Below are 17,462 nucleotides of genomic sequence, written 5' to 3'. Positions count from 1 at the left end.
AAGGTTCGGGTGATCCTGTGCAAAGAGCTGCTCAGCTCTCACTTTGTCTGCCTCCGACTGAAAGGGGTCACTTCCAAGGGGTCACTTCCGAATGAAGATATTCTGGTGAGGGATGATCCCATGTCCCTCTCGTACATGACAGCTGCTACTGTGGCATCTTGCAGAAGATCTGTTGTGATCTTTCTCAGCGTTCCTCTCCCTGCCAGGTGATTTGGTATCCCTTTGCCTTTAAGAACACAAAAACGTGTTTGTTGTGATGTTCAAAACCCTTCTAGAGCCTGTTACACCGAATAACTTGTATGGGATATGTAACATACCTGGGATCCTGTTAGCATAAATCTGTTTATGCCAATCTCGCACATCAGGCAGGTCAGATTGGATGTGCAGAACCTTGTCAGGCTCTCCTCCATGCCTATTGCTTCCTGATCTTGTAGCTGTACCAGGGCCTCCTTAAGTGGGTAAATCACTTGATTATTGATTTCTGGCCACATTCTTTCCACTGTGTGATTATTAAAAAAAAATAAATAAATAAAAAAAAAGAAAAAAAAAAGAGGTGGGTGTTAAAGCAGCTGTGTGGAACTTTTTACCATTTATAAAACTGTCCCTAGTTTGTATCACCTCCCCTTGAAGATCCGCATATTTATTTGAACCCAACAGAGACAAAAAAGCCTTTCTCTGTATGGCTATTTAGCGTAGCCTGGCTCAGGTCGGACACAGCAGAAGTCAGCAAACCAGAATACGGCACCCGGAGGCGGAAATAAGTCTGCACGCCCGCAGCAGCCTGCAGCCATTAAATCACAGAAGAAGAAGGAGCCATGTTTACAAGTAGGATTTAAGAAACAGGCTAAATGACGTGGTAGGGAGTAGTCTCTTGTACAGTAGGTGGTGGTATGCACCTGGAAGTTGTTTGCGATCCGCCAATAAATTGAGAGAAGAAGAGCCGTGTTTACAGAGTGTTCTTTGAGTAAGCGGTACGCAACGGGCATTGCTGAACACATAACAGTTTTACCAGATGTATCTATAAGGACTTGGTTGTACTTTCGATGTCATGGCGGATAAAGAAGGAGCACCATCTAAAAGAAAAAGAACAGAAGAAGGCGATAGGGCTCGAGCCCAAACGCGTGTAAACCTCGGTCTGGCATTCACCAAGTGAAGAGAGCTGAGAGATTTGAAAGCTTTTAAAACTGATCTTGAGTTGGCCCTTTTCTTAATCGACAGGTATGTCATTTTTGTTTTTATTTAGAGAATATACCGCAACTTGTTAGACGTTTCACTTCAATATATGACGACATGGAAGCTATAAGCAAGCTAAATGTAACGTTAGCTGATGTGAACTGCTTTTGTCTAGTAACGTTACAACAAACGCCACAAAATTATCTGTGACTGTGACCATGAACACAAATATACAGCAGGCAGTTGTCCTCAGTTTATTAGAAATTCAGAGCTACACCAGAACATTTATGATTTTCCTCTTGCTCTCCAAAACAAACGCATGCAGTAATTGCCGGTTGCAGTCGAGATTTTACGACACCAGGCTGTGGGTGTTATACCGCTTCGACCAAAGGGGGGCACTATAATCAACGAAAACATAAAATTCTGCACAGCTGCTTTAACATAGTGTTTCTCTATGATGTGACTGACCGCTACCTCAAACGTCTACATAAGTGCAATACTTGGCTTAATATACTTTGTTACTTTTCACCATTGGTGTAATGTAGGCTGTTGACTTGCAGATGGTTAACATTACCCTTGTTGACTGAGTTTGGAGGTATAGCTCTCTTTGCTGGTTATGTCTATATTCTGACAGCCTCTCTTGCATGTACAGGCAGGAGTAAAACTCTTTGCCATGATCCATTCAAAGTTGATCCCACATTCCATAATGTGTTACTGCAGGTCTACATAAACAAGTATGAAACACTAAATTATTGGTGGTGTTTTTTTTTTTTTTTTAAATACATGTCTTTATTAATTTTTCACATTTAACACATTGATTTTTCACATTTAACACATCATAACATCCCCTATCCCCTGAGTGGCAGCAAAAACAAAATCAAAAATAAAATAAAGAGTAAAATAAAATAAACACAATGCATCAATAAAATAATAACAACATACATTAAAACATTAAAAAAAACAAATAAATAATAAATAAATAAAATTTCGTGGTACATCAAGTAAACACATCAACTCACTTCCACACTTACAAAGCTTCTTCGATATCACCATTTTTGACAAAGTCCAAAAATTTCAAATGACTTTGAATTCACCAGGTTTTTTTCTTGACAGTATAAATTAGTTTTTCCAAAGCCAGACTTGAGGTTAGATTTCTCAGCCAAAGTCTGAAGGTAGGGCCCTTAACATTCTTCCAACACAGGGCTATTGAACGTCTGGCCTGTAACAAGCACAAATCAACCATTTTCTTTTCTCTATTGAACAATGGACAATTGACTGGATACACACTCGAAACACAATTTGGGACTCAAAGGAATTAAGAAGGAGGTAATTTGTGAGATATACTGTGTCACCAATCTCCAGAATTTTTGAATTTCCTCACAACCCCACAAACAATGGTATAAATTGCCTTGATACTCACTGCATTTCTAACACCGATCAGGATTGTTAGGATCAAATCTATTCAATTTTACAGGGGTAACGTACAATCTCACTATCCAATTATACTGTACTAAGCGCAGTCATGTGTTAATGGTCTGGGATTGTGCTTTCGAACATATTGTGCCCCATTCTTATAAGATTTCTTCATTTAAGTCTTGTATCCAGTCCTGCCTTTTACTGTCTGTGTTGTCCTTATGGTTTTCTACCAACATTTTGTATAAGTGAGCAGTCCTCTCCTTGCTGAGACAATCATGGGTGGAAAATATTTCCAGTGTGGACAGCGGAGGTTGCCGAGAAGAATGATTAAGCCGAGCCAGGATAAAACTTCTAAGTTGCAAGTACTTAAAGAAATGTGTGTTTGGAACGTCAAACTTCAAACGACATCAAGACATTGTCATTATATAGATCTAAGAGCTTATTTACACCTTTATTTAACCAACTTTAAAATCCCATATCCTTCTTGGCTGGGCTGAAATGTTCATTACTCCAGTGTTCATTACTGTCTTGTTCCTCCGGCGAGGAACAAGACAACACTGTGAGGTCTTCCAGATATGTATGTACCTCATACCAGACAGCAATGGTATTCTTCACAAAGGGATTAGTTTTTTTTTTGTTGTTGTTGTTTTTTTTAATAACTTTTACAGGGGCACAATACAAAAAGCTATGGAGTGTCAACCCGCCTGAGGACATTGATTCAATTTGCAACCAAGGCAAATCTACATCTTCAGAAAACCAAAACAGAGCGGCCCAATAATACCACTGAATATTAGGCACTTGTAACCCGCCTCTATCATAAGGCAGATACAGAAGGGGTAACCTAAGTCTTGGCTTCCTATTATTCCAGATAAAGTTCAAAAACAACCGTCTGACTTTTGGGAAAAATGAGGATGGTGGCGCCAATAGAATTGATTGGAAGAGATATAAAAGCTTAGGTAAAACTGTCATTTTTATTACACTTATTCTACCCATTATAGAGAGAGGCAGTGCCATCCACCTTTCAGTGTTCTCAGACACCGTAGCTAACAAGGGTTTAGAATTTACTGAACTAATGGAGCTTATCTTACGGGTTATTTTAATACCCAACTATTTAAAACCACCTACAGCATTTACAAACAGGTGGGGTATAATTGGATTACTTCTTTATCTTTCATTAATTGAAGTTTTCTTTTTGTTCACCGTAAACCCAGAGAATCCAACAAATTGACCCATCAGTTTTAAAAGGGATGGAATTGATTTTCTCAGGTCGGAAAGAAACATGACGGTGTCATCTGCAAATAATGCAATTCGATGTTCTACGTCGCCTGTTTCAATACCATACATTGTAGGGTGTGACCTAACAGTGCCAATGGCTCCAATGCTATTACAAAAAGTAAGGGTGAGAGTGGCGGCCCCTGTCTTGTACCACAAGACAATTTGAATGGCTGCAATACCACGCTGTTTGTGCATATATCTGTCTCAGAGTCAGCGAACAAAATGTCAATCCATCTACAAAAGCAATCCCCAAATCCAAAACATTTCAGCACCTCTAAGAGATATGGCCACTCAACTCTATCGAATGCCTTTTCGGCATTGAGTGAAACTATGGCCGTATCTGAGGATCCTTCATTTGTATGAACTACTGTATATGAAGTACTCTTCTCACATTATGGAAACCTTGAGGGTTCTTAACAAAGCCATTTTGATCTGCATGTATTATGGAAGGCAGTACTCTCTCCAGTCTCATGGCTAAAGCTTTCGCAATAATTTTTGCATCAGATTTCATAAGTGAAATTGGTCTGTGAGAGCCACATTCAGTCGGTGGCTTGCCTGGTTTCAAAATAAGGGCGATTAAAGCGCTTTGCAGCGATGGAGGAAGATGACCCCGCTCAAAGGCTTCCACATACATCTCCAGTAGAGGGGCTAGCAATTTATCTATAAAAAAGTTTATAAATATCTATCGACAGCCCATCCGGCCCTGGAGCTTTTCCACTCTTCATGTTACAGATGGCATTTGAAATGTCAGTAGAGGCAAATTCTATATCTAGCCAAATTTTTGGCTCTTCCGAGATAGTGGGAATTTCTACCTTATTCAGAAAAATATTCTGATCTGTAAAATCCATTGGATACCCTGAATGGTAAAGAGTCTTATAAAATGATACAGAGGTTTAGTTAATTTCCAGTGGATCTGTAGTAATTACATTTATAGCTTTCTCTGAATTGAGTTTCTTTATTTGCCAGGCAAACAACCTACTGGGTTTTTCCCCTTGATCATAAAAAGATTGCTTAACCCTTTCTGACCTACCATAGAACAATTCTGTACGACATCTATTGCACGTCTGTCCGTCCTGGAAGAGGGATCCCTCCTCAGTTGCTCTTCCTGAGGTTTCTACCGTTTTTTTTCCCCGTTAAAGGGTTTTTTTTGGGGAGTTTTTCCTTATCCGCTGCGAGGGTCATAAGGACAGAGGGATGTCGTATGCTGTAAAGCCCTGTGAGGCAAATTGTGATTTGTGATATTGGGCTGTATAAATAAAATTGATTGAATTGATTGATTGAAGTCCGTCAGAGCATATCTGACATACAATTTTACCTGCTGTAGGGCCATTTTTTGGAGTATTTTAATATGCTATACATCAATACAACCCTTAAATCCCAAATTTTAATAATATGTGTGGACATATGTCCATACTAATGAAAGAAATTGCTAAAAAGTGCAATAAACCACTAAAAAAATGAAAATCGTTTTTGTTTTTACACATATTTTTCTAAATACAGAAATATCATGGCTGTATCCCTCAAAATTGTAAATGTAAAAAAGTTGCACAAAATCCTTTCAAACCACAGAAAATTTATTTTGAGTGTTTTCATAACTTAATTTTTGAGATACACTCATTTTTATAAAATGTGACAAAAACAAAAGTTAAATGCACATTGTGCACAATTAGCAAAAATACAACATGTACATCAAAATAAACTATTTACAATAGAACAACCAAAGTTCAAAGTCAAACATTACTTTTCAATAGCACCAGGGGAGCTGTGATAGGTCTTGTGACAGTTCCTGTCCACGATGAGCAATATTTTTGCTGCATTTTTATTGGTGTTGGCACACAGTGTTTTGATGGCAGCCCAGTGAAAGTAAATCCTGAACAGCTCAGATGGAGAGGGATTGTCCACATACTGTGATAGAGGTGGCTGCACACCTGGCCTCCTTTTGGGCAGAAGATGTGGTAGGGGATGTGGCAAGATGTCAGGCTCCTTTTCGGTTCTCCAACCAGCTGCATCACCAGGGAGTGTCTCTGACCTGGAGCCTCTGTTTGCTGGAGACCGACTCCTTCCTCCCCCTCTGCCTCCCTCTGGGGTGCAGGGCGAGGAGACCCCCCCACTTTCTCCTCCTCATCATCGTCAACTCTGCATACAGATGTCACACAGTGTGTTAGATGTGTTCAACATGAGAGTAATACAATAATGGTGCGTATTTAGTGCAAAATGCTTTCAGTTGTGTTACATGTATATTTTCTTTACTCTAATTCATAAACAAACAGTATTTCATGACTATATACATACATGTCATAGGAAGGATTTCTCCCTTGGATGAGGTTGGCCTCATCACCACTGTCGGCAGAATCCGGACCAGATGAGTGGACTGAATCTTCATCCAACGCTGTAATTAGCTTGAAAGCTTCGCGCTGGGAGAAAAGCCGATTCGCGCGTCCGGGTTGTTGCGGTTCCATAAATATATGTGTGCGAGTGTGTAGTGAGTGTCTGGTGTGTGTGTGTGTGTGTGTGTGTGTGTGTCTGTCTGTGTGTGTGTTTAAGTGTTGTTGTGAAAGAGTAAAATACAAAACGAGAGCGAGAGCGAGTGTGTTAGCTGAGAGAAATATTTACCGCGGAAGAGAGGAATTTCCCGGGAAATGACGTCACTCCTTGTTGCAGCAGGTAGTGTCACGAAACAGACACACAAGAAAATAAGGTGACAGTTCATGCTCACAAAGTGATGACGTTTAGTCCAATATAGGAAGTGTTGTGAATACTCGCGTTCAGGATTATAATGTTTTTGTTCTTAGCGCTTTTTACTGTTTTTCTTCAAACCTATCAGTGCAAGGAAACAGCACTCTGGGACATGATGAATGCATGGTAAGTTAGAGTAACTCCTCTGGTTTTAAATGCAAAAAGAATTATCGCTCTATCTTATTTGGTTGCAATTCTACCGGCATTTAAAAATCAATATGCAAATGGGATCGCGGACGCTCCCCCCCCGGTTTTAAAGAGTTAAAGGAGAACTATTATGCTTTTCCTCTTTTCTGACCTGTAAATGTTGTTACAATGTTGCATACTCGTGTTAAACGATGCCAACGCGTCAAATAATGAGGGTCGTGCATTTGGAATTGAGCCCTGCAAGCTGTTTTGGATGGCTCTGCATGCTGTGTTTTACAGTCTTTTTTAAACAGTGTAGTCTGTGTGACGTTAATGCATGCCGGACTTACTTAAATGGGCATGCCCAGGCATGCCGGCAGCGCTTGGCAGCCCTTTGGAAGTCCTCGGGAGTGTGACCAATCACAGCGGAGTGGGCTCGGAGGCGAGGGCCGGGGGGTGGAGTAAATTACACAGACCTTTTTCGCGGGATGCAGGAAATACAAGGAAGTAGTGCAGCAAGAGGCACAGCGTCCTGAAGATCTACAAAGCTTTCTGTGCAGGTAATTGTGTGTAGCTGCTCTATAGGAGTCCAGAAATCAAATACAAAGGCCCAAAAACGAGTATAATAGGTCCTCTTTAAGTCTTAATAGGCTGTCTTCAGCTTTTTGTGTGGAAAGTTCCTCATATTCAGCTTTAAGGGCCAACAGTTTTTGTTTAGTTTGTACAGAATTATCAAGGCACACCACTCTTTCCAACTAACTAATTACTGAATCCAGTTCGTTCATTTTCTGTTTTAATTTATTAAATTTGGAGCTAGTGAAACTTTGGCCTCGAATATATGCTTTAAATGCATCCCATCTGATGACCGCAGTGGTCTGATCTGTGTTAGTAGAAAAATAAGCATCTATATGTTCACCCACAAACTGAATAAACTCAGAGTTCTGTAGCTGTCTTGGGTGCAAACGCCATCTACTGGGTAACTGAAAATCACTGTAAAATAGCGAGGTGGGGGAATGATCTGACAAAACAGTGCTATCGTATTGACACCCAGATATACTTGGCAACAAAGATCTGGAAACTAAAAAGTAGTCTATTCGAGAGTGAGTCTTGAATGATGACGAGAAACATGAAAATTCCCTTATTGTTGGGTTCTGTATTCTCCAGGGGTCACAAAGATTCAGTTCTTTGAATTGTTGCAGCTTCTTTCTGCTGTAAGAATGGTAGGAATCTACCCCAGAAGAGCGGTCACGTTTCGGGTCCAGAGTACAATTAAAATCCCCTGCTATCAAAACTGTACCCGGAAGGGTAGCAATTAACAAGAATAAATTCTCAAAAAATAAGGGATTATTGTCATTAGGACCATATACAGTACAGGCCAAAAGTTTGGACACACCTTCTCATTCAATGCGTTTTCTTTATTTTCATGACTATTTACATTGTAGATTCTCACTGAAGGCATCAAAACTATGAATGAACACATGTGGAGTTATGTACTTAACAAAAAAAGGTGAAATAATTGAAAACATGTTTTATATTCTAGTTTCTTCAAAATAGCCACCCTTTGCTCTGATTACTGCTTTGCACACTCTTGGCATTCTCTCGATGAGCTTCAAGAGGTAGTCACCTGAAATGGTTTCCACTTCACAGGTGTGCCTTCTCAGGGTTAATTAGTGGAATTTCTTGCTTTATCAATGGGGTTGGGACCATCAGTTGTGTTGTGCAGAAGTCAGGTTAATACACAGCCGACAGCCCTATTGGACAACTGTTAAAATTCATATTATGGCAAGAACCAATCAGCTAACTAAAGAAAAACGAGTGGCCATCATTACTTTAAGAAATGAAGGTCAGTCAGTCCGGAAAATTGCAAAAACTTTAAATGTGTCCCCAAGTGGAGTCGCAAAAACCATCAAGCACTACAACGAAACTGGCACACATGAGGACCGACCCAGGAAAGGAAGACCAAGAGTCACCTCTGCTTCTGAGGATAAGTTCATCCGAGTCACCAGCCTCAGAAATGGCAAGTTAACAGCAGCTCAGATCAGAGACCAGATGAATGCCACACAGAGTTCTAGCAGCAGACCCATCTCTAGAGCAACTGTTAAGAGGAGACTGCGCGAATCAGGCCTTCATGGTCAAATAGCTGCTAGGAAACCACTGCTAAGGAGAGGCAACAAGCAGAAGAGATTTCTTTGGGCCAAGAAACACAAGGAATGGACATTAGACCAGTGGAAATCTGTGCTTTGGTCTAATGAGTCCAAATTTGAGATCTTTGGTTCCAACCGCCGTGTCTTTGTGAGACGCAGGAAAGGTGAACGGATGGATTCCACATGCCTGGTTCCCACTGTGAAGCATGGAGGAGGAGGTGTGATGGTGTGGGGGTGTTTTGCTGGTGACACTGTTGGGGATTTATTCAAAATTGAAGGCACACTGAACCAGCATGGCTACCACAGCATCCTGCAGCGACATGCCATCCCATCCGGTTTGCATTTAGTTGGACGATCATTTATTTTTCAACAGGACAATGACCCCAAACACACCTCCAGGCTGTGTAAGGGCTATTTGACCAAGAAGGAGAGTGATGGAGTGCTGCGGCAGATGACCTGGCCTCCACAGTCACTGGACCTGAACCCAATCGAGATGGTTTGGGGTGAGCTGGACCGCAGAGTGAAGGCAAAGGGGCCAACAAGTGCTAAACACCTCTGGGAACTACTTCAAGACTGTTGGAAAACCATTTCAGGTGACTACCTCTTGAAGCTCATCGAGAGAATGCCAAGAGTGTGCAAAGCAGTAATCAGAGCAAGGGGTGGCTATTTTGAAGAAACTAGAATATAAAACATGTTTTCAGTTATTTCACCTTTTTTTGTTAAGTACATAACTCCACATGTGTTCATTCATAGTTTTGATGCCTTCAGTGAGAATCTACAATGTAAATAGTCATGGAAATAAAGAAAACGCATTGAATGAGAAGGTGTGTCCAAACTTTTGGCCTGTACTGTACATTAACCAAATTAATATCTGTACTCCAAAGCGTACCTTGTACCACTAAATATCAACCTGCTGTGTCTGAAATAGTATTATTTACTTGAAAAGGCACCGATTTATGTATCAATACCATGAACGAATGGGAAGAAAAACAGGATGTGAATACCTGGCCTGGCCATCTCCTACGCACCTTCAGTAGTTCGTCTCTAAGTAAATGGGTTTCTTGAATGAAAGCAATTGAGGAATCCAATTGTTTAAGCCTAGTGATAACTTGCTTTAACTTAATTAGTTTAACCGTCCCCCTCACATTTTCCAAGATGTAACTTTTAACTTCTTAATTGGAGTCATCATAATTATGTTTTAAACATAAATACAAATACTGTGAGCAATACAGAAAGGTGTACATAAAAAAAAACAAAACAAAAAAACCCAAATGATAACAAAACCCTGCTATGAAAAAATCCCCGTAGCTGTCTTCCCAAACAGTACAGCTGCTTGTACCCTCTCCTCCTCCACACCAAACATGGGAACAACCATGAGCAAAAACCGATCCAGTGCAACACAAGGGAGCAGCCAGCTGAACTAAACCCCTCGCGCATCTGACTCAAACAAATCACAAAAAACAAATAAATGAGCCATGAGAGTCTCCTGGCAATAGTTCAGCATCACCACGAACATTAACATAAAAGGTGAAGAAAATGAGACAACAGAAGTCTCAGAAGTTCATTGTTGGTCCAACTCAGAAATACAGTCAATAAGGGAGTGTTATGATCCAGGCCTACGGGAACCTGGGTCACACACAATTGAGTGCCCCCCGCTCTTCCCACTCCCAAGAAGGTCAGCCAACTCCAGTGTGAAAGGTCAAAGTAGCAGTTTATTCTTTTTTTTCTTCAGAGGAGAGCAATGCCGAAATAACAAACAAAACAACTAAACCAAGATCCCTACCTTACCTGCACGACAAATAAATGTGGAAACAAAAGACAATAAAACTAACCTAACTCCTAACTGAAAAATGGGGAAAAAGGTATTGTCAACTAAAATGGCAGCTCCCTCCTATGTCTGGTGCTGCTACTGGGTTACACAAATTTATTTACAATATTTACAATGTTAAGTCTTCAGTCGATACAAGAATTAAAGTTACAGATAGCTTCTACACAAAGATGCTGTATTCACAGAATGCTGTTGCAACACACTAGCACAAAATCCTTGGCACACAGGCTGCTGACAAGTTGGGAATGGGGAGAGTAAGAGGGGGGAAGGCTGGCATCAGGTGGAGTTTATAAACTCAGCAGCCAGCCAATCAGCCTGCAGCACCCTGGTTACATGGTTAATCACACACCTGCAGCTCATCTCTCTCTCTCTCTCTCTCACACACACACACACACACACACACACACACACACACTGATTACCACTGCAGAGGAGGGGAGAAGAGAGAGAGCTGTCAGTACACAGAAAATACACAGAACACAAACGTAAATTAAAGGGATAGTGCACCCAAAAATGAAAATTCAGCCATTATCTACTCACCCATATGCCGATGGAGGCTCTGGTGAGTCCTCGCATCCCTTGCGGAGATCGGCAGGGGGAGCGGCCAGCACACCTAATGGCTGATGGCGCCCCAGACTAATGTCCAAGAACACAAAATTGAATCCACAAAGTATCTCCATACTGTTCATCCGTAGTGATCCAAGTGTGCTGCAGCCGCGACATAAAAAGTTGTTTGGAAAAACGTCATATGAACTCTGTTTTTAGCCTCACTGTAACCTGTAGCTCTGACTGCTTCTCTGTGCTCCGTACTCACGTGTGCGCACTTAGGGTGATCGGTGATGCACGGTCTTTGAAAAGCAACAGTCTCATCAGTACGTTGAGCCGGACCTCGGCCTCACACCGTTTCAGCCTCCAGCTCACGTAGACAGTTAAAGACAAAAGTTTAAGACGATTTAAGACCCCTCTCCACTCTAGCTCACAGCTTGCTAAAACTTTAGATTTTGATAGTAAATAATTTTAAAGAACTAAAGTCGGTCCCCTGGTACTGTACTGTGGCTGTTTGTGGTTATGTGGTTCTTTAGCCACTAAGGAGAGGTGCAATTGAATGCGAGAGGATGATAAATCACTCAATAGACCTCTGAACAATTTGTCCCCCTCACTTCTGAAATGATGACTACGCCCCTGCTGAGAGGGAGAGAAGCTGTGTGAGAGCAGGCAGATGGAGGTGGCTTTGAAATGTCTCTAACTCCTCCCTTTAATTCCCAAACCCTGGGACCAATCGTCAATCTGAGCATACCAGCAGAGAGATACACTTGTCCTGAACGCCGATGTCTAGCTCACAGCTGACAATTTCTCCACATTTGCTCATGTTATTTTCAGAGGCAATCGCTCACTTCCTCTTGGATTTCGGTCAGGGGTTTCTGTGAGTGATTTGTAGATCTGGATGAGATGAACAAGCCAGTTTTGGTTTGATCTTTCTACGACATTCCTATGGGCCACAGTGCCCATTTTAGTGTGTCTAGGTGGCACAAAGATTGTCCAGAGGTTTTGAGACATGTCACCTTTAAGAGGGCATAACATCCAAACCGTTCCATTAATGACAAAGTTGTTCAGAGGATCTGTTTAGCAGGTTTGCATGTTTTAAGTCGATAGGATAAACAGTGTAGGAGTAGTTATTTTTTGAGAAAGAGAATTTTTGAAAAATGACATCTTACTTTGAAAGGACAAATTCCTCACTTTCTGCTGGATTTAGGTCAGGGGTGTCAGTGCGTGATTTGTAGGGCTTGATGAGACAAACAAGCCAGTTTTGGTTCTGTCTTTCTATGACATTCCTATGGGCCGCAGCTGCCATTTCAGTGTGTCTAGGTGGCGTGAAAATCGTCTGGAGGTTTTTTAAGACGTCACCTGTAAGAGCCTATAAAATCCAAACCGTTCGATTAATGACAAAGTTATGAAGAAGATTTGTTTAGCAGGAGTTGGCCTGTAATGTGTGCGTGTTTTAAGCCGATATGATAAACAGTGTAGGAGAAGATGCTTTTTGAAAGACGAGTATTTTTGAGGTGAAATCTTACTTTGAAAGGGCAAATAGCTGCCTTCGGCCTAGGTCCCTAATAATAAACGCACCAAAAACAATATGGTCCTTGCCCTTCAGCCGAGGTCCCTAATAATAAGCGTACCAAAAACAATAGGGACCTCTGCTGTTGGTCGAGGTCAACAACAAAGACAGGGCCTCTTTCTCGATGGTACTATATTGGAGCTGGTGTTTGTTGAACTTTTCGAGAAATAGGCAACAGGACGGTCAATGCCATCCTCCTGCAGCAGCACTGTGCCCACTCCATGCGCACAGGCATCAACCTCCAGCTTGAACAGACAGGTGAAGTTGGGAGCAGCGAGCACAGGGGCACTGCAGAGGAGAGCTTTGGCAACCTCAAAAGCAGACTGGCATTCCTCCGACCACTTAAACGGGTGTTTAGGACTCACTAAGCTCGTCAACGGAACTGTCACATCGGCAGAATTTTTGTAAAATGCCCAGTAGTACCCAGCCATCCCCAAAAAATGGCGGAGTTCACGGTGCGTTTGGTGAGCTCAGAAATTCAGAATGGCCTGCACTTTGGAGACAGGACTAATGCAATCTTGTCCCACCTGCTTACCAAAATAGGTAACTACAGCCTTCCCAAGCTCACATCTGGCCAAATTGAGTGTGAGGGAAGCGTTACGCAGGCGAGTGAAAACGTCACGGAGGGTTTCAAGATGTTATGTATATGTGTGTATATATTGTGTATTACTCTATTATGTGTGTGTATATGTGTGTATATATTGTGTATGTATGTGTGTGTATATATATATATATATATATATATATATATATATATGTGTGTGTGTGTATATATGACAGCGCATTGACAGAGTGTGCTTGTTGTCTTGAGCATGCAGTACCTTTGAGGCTATTCTGGAGAATATTCTGGGCAGTGTTTGTCATTGTTGCAATAATAATATGAACATACATTTGCATAAAGCAAGCATATTTTTCCACTCTCGTGTTGACAGGAGTATTAGAACCTTGAACAATATCCCTTTAAGGTACATTTAGAACACATGACAGGTCAGGACACGGACGGAACATGGGAACATCACTAAATGAATACTGCTTGGGTTTTGTTGTTTGTAGGTATGACACTGGTAAAGATGGCTTCATTGATCTGATGGAGCTGAAGCTGATGATGGAGAAGCTTGGAGCTCCACAGACCCACCTGGGCCTCAAGAACATGATCAAAGAGGTGGACGAAGACTTTGATGGCAAGCTGAGCTTCAGAGAAGTGAGTGTGTGACTTCACTGTGTCCATTTTCAAGCATGTTGAAGTAGCTAAATATCATCATTCTATCATCATTTTAAAATGCTGGATAATAGAGAGACAGTCACTCACATCATATACCCACTAAACCCTGTGTATGGGAACACTGACTTGTGGCTCAATTGTGGTTCATTTTTAGACTTTCACGTAACAAGTAAAGTTCAGATGTTAATGTGTGCAAGTGTGTAAGGAGAGTGTGATGAATATGGCTGAATTTTATAATGAAGAGACATAGATGGCACACAGTAGGGTTGCACCATTTTTGACGAATCACATTCACAATTTTGGCTCCCCGAAATTACGTTTGATATGTTGATTTCATCATGCAACACTGCAAAATTGAGGTTAAAAGTGCATACTGCACTCATAGAAAACTCTGATGCATTTCAAATCAGGTTCCATCTGAACTAACAGCCAGCCTCCACTTTTGAAGGGCTGTCATGCCCGTACTTGTGCACCCTGCAGCGGCAACTTTCCTGAATGTTGCAACTGCAGATTGGCAAAATGGAAATCATCTGTTCATTATCAGCATCCATTTTTTGGAAGTATTTAGGATGTAGGATGTAGCTCCTCCGAGAACCGTCACCTTATCGTGGTGGAGGAGTTTGAGTGCTCTAATGACCCTAGGAGCTATGCTGTCGGGGGCATTTTGCCCCTGGTAGGGTTTCCCATGGCAGATTGGTTCTGGGCGAAGGGTCAGACGAAGAACGGTTCAAAAGACCCTTCATGATGGTTATGATCAAGGATATGTGTACCCGGCCCAGAGGGTTACCGGGGCCCCGCCCTGGAGCCAGGCCTGGGGTTGGGGTCCGTGGGCGAGCGCCTGGTGGTCGGGCCTTCGCCCATGGGGTCCGGCCGGGCCCAGCCTGAACCGGCTACATGGGTTCGTCCCCCTGCAGGCCCACCACCCGTAGAGGGATCCAGAAGGGTTCGGTGCAATGTGGATTGGGCAGCAGACCAAGGCGGGGGCCTTGGCGGTCTGATCCTCGGTTACAGAAGTTGGCTCTTGGGACATGGAATGTCATCTCTCTGGCGGGGAAGGAGCCAGAGCTTGTGGAAGAGGCTGAGCGTTACCGGCTAGATATAGTCGGCCTCACCTCGACACATAGTCCCGGCTCTGGAACCCTAGTCCTTGAGAGGGGTTGGACTCTCTCCTTCGCTGGATTTGCTCCGGGTGAGAGGCGGAGGGCCGGGGTGGGCTTTCTGATAGCCCCCAGACTCTCTGCCTGTACGTTGGGGTTTACCCCAGTAGACGAAAGGGTTGCTTCCCTGTGCCTTCGGTCGGGAACGGGTCCTGACTGTTGTCTGTGCTTATGCACCGAACAACAGTTCAGAGTACCCACCCTTTTTGGAGTCCCTGGGACGGGTGCTGGACAGTGCCCCAACCGGGGACTCCATTGTTCTGCTGGGGGACTTCAACGCTCACATGGGCAATGACAGCGGGACCTGGAGGGGCGTGATTGGGAGGAACGGCCCGATCTGAACCCGAGTGGTGTTCAGTTATTGGACTTCTGTGCGGGTCCCGTGTTCAAACATAAGGATGTCCATCGGTGCACGTGGCACCAGGACAGCCTAGGTCGCAGGTCAATGATCGACTTTGTAGTCGTATCATTTGACCTGCGGCCATATGTTCTGGACACTCGGGTGAAGAGAGGAGCAGAGCTGTCAACTGATCACCACCTGGTGGTGAGTTGGATCAGATGGTGGGGAAGACGCCGCGCAGACCTGGCAGGCCCAAACGAACAGTGAGGGTCTGCTGGGAATGCCTGGCGGAAGAACCTGTCCAGATGATCTTCAACTCCCACCTCCGAGAGAGCTTCGACCGCGTCCCGAGGGCAAGAGGGGGACATTGAGTCCGAATGGGCCTTGTTCCGCTGTGCCATTGTCGAGGCGGTGGTTGTGAGGTGTGGCCGCAAGGCTGCTGGGGCCAGTCGCGCCAGTAATCCCCGAACCCGCTGGTGGACACCAGAGGTGAGGGGAGCCGTCAGGCTGAAGAAGGAGGCCTACAGGGCATGGTTGGTCTGTGGGTCTCCGGAAGCAGCTGACGGGTACCGGCGGGCCAAGCGGAGCACGGCGGCGGCAGTCGTGGAGGCAAAAACTCGGGCATGGGAGGAGTTCGGTGAGGCCATGGAGGAAGACTATCGATCGGCTCCAAAGAGGTTCTGGCAAACCGTCCGGCACCTCAGGGGGGGAAGGCGGCAACTTGCTCACACTGTTTACAGTGGGGGCGGGGAGCTGCTGACGTCAACTGGGGACATTGTCGGGCGGTGGAAGGAATACTTTGAGGAGCTCCTCAATCCCACCAACACGTATTCCAGTGAGGAAACAGAGACGGGGGTCTCGGGGGCGGGTTGTCCAATTTCTGGGGCAGAAGTCGCCGAGGTGGTGAAACAGCTCCGAGGCGGCGGAGCCCCGGGGGTGGATGAGATTCGTCCCGGATATCTCAAGGCTCTGGATGTTGTAGGGCTGTCTTGGCTGACACGCCTCTGCAGCATTGCGTGGACATCGGGGCAGTGCCTCTGGAGTGGCAGATCGGGGTGGTGGTCCCCATTTTCAAGAAAGGGGACCAGAGGGTGTGTTCCAACTACAGGGGATCACACTCAGCCTACCCGGTAAGGTCTACTCAGGGTGCTGGAGAAGAGGGTCCGGTCGATAGTTGAACCTCGGTTCGAGGAGGAGCAATGTGGTTTTCGTCCCGGACGCGGAACCGTGGACCAGCTCTTTACCCTCGCCAGGGTGCTGGAGGGGGCATGGGAGTTCGCCCAACCGGTCCACATGTGTTTTGTGGATTTGGAGAAGGCTTACGACCGTGTCCCCAGGGGCATCCTGTGGGGGGTGCTCCGGGAGTATGGGGTGGGTGGCCCCTTGCTAAGGGCCATCCAGTCCCTGTACTGAAGGAGCATGAGTCTGGTTCGCGTGGCTGGCAGTAAGTCGGACCTGTTCCCGGTGAGGGTTGGACTCCACCAGGGCTGCCCTTTGTCACCGGTTCTGTTCATAACTTTTATGGACAGAATTTCTAGGCGCAGCCGAGTGGTGGAGGGTGTCAGGTTCGGTGATGGGAGAATCTCGTCCCTGCTTTTTGCGGATGACGTGGTCCTCCTAGCTCCATCGAACAGTGACCTCCAGCTCTCACTGGGGCGGTTCGCAGCCGAGTGTGAGGCGGCTGGGATGAGAATCAGCACCTCCAAGTCCGAGGCCATGGTCCTCAGCCGGAAAAGGGTGGATTGCCCACTCCAGGTCAGGGGGGAGGTCCTTCCTCAGGTGGAGGAGTTTAAGTATCTCGGGATCTTGTTCACGAGTGAGGGTAGGATGGAGCGGGAGATTGACAGGCAGATTGGGGCAGCGTCAGCAGTGATGCGGGCGCTTAACCGGTCCGTTGTGGTGAAAAGGGAGCTTAGCCAGAAAGCGAAG

The 17,462-nt window shown here is 44.4% G+C and overlaps 1 protein-coding gene across 3 annotated transcripts in view; it reads left to right on the top strand.

The window, feature by feature from the left end:
* The window catches only part of efhd1 (EF-hand domain family, member D1), a 64,260-nt gene that overhangs the window by 7,470 nt on the left and 39,328 nt on the right, over positions 1–17,462 (top strand). For all 3 annotated transcript variants that reach the window (XM_049576835.1, XM_049576834.1, XM_049576833.1), the window contains exon 2: positions 13,868–14,015. In XM_049576835.1, the coding sequence (XP_049432792.1) occupies positions 13,868–14,015 (148 nt within the window). The remainder of the gene's footprint in view (positions 1–13,867; positions 14,016–17,462) is intronic.

Source organism: Epinephelus fuscoguttatus, linkage group LG5 (assembly GCF_011397635.1).
Source record: "Epinephelus fuscoguttatus linkage group LG5, E.fuscoguttatus.final_Chr_v1".
In the NCBI taxonomy this organism is placed as follows: domain Eukaryota; kingdom Metazoa; phylum Chordata; class Actinopteri; order Perciformes; family Serranidae; genus Epinephelus; species Epinephelus fuscoguttatus.
This window is presented reverse-complemented; position numbering and strand designations above follow the sequence as displayed.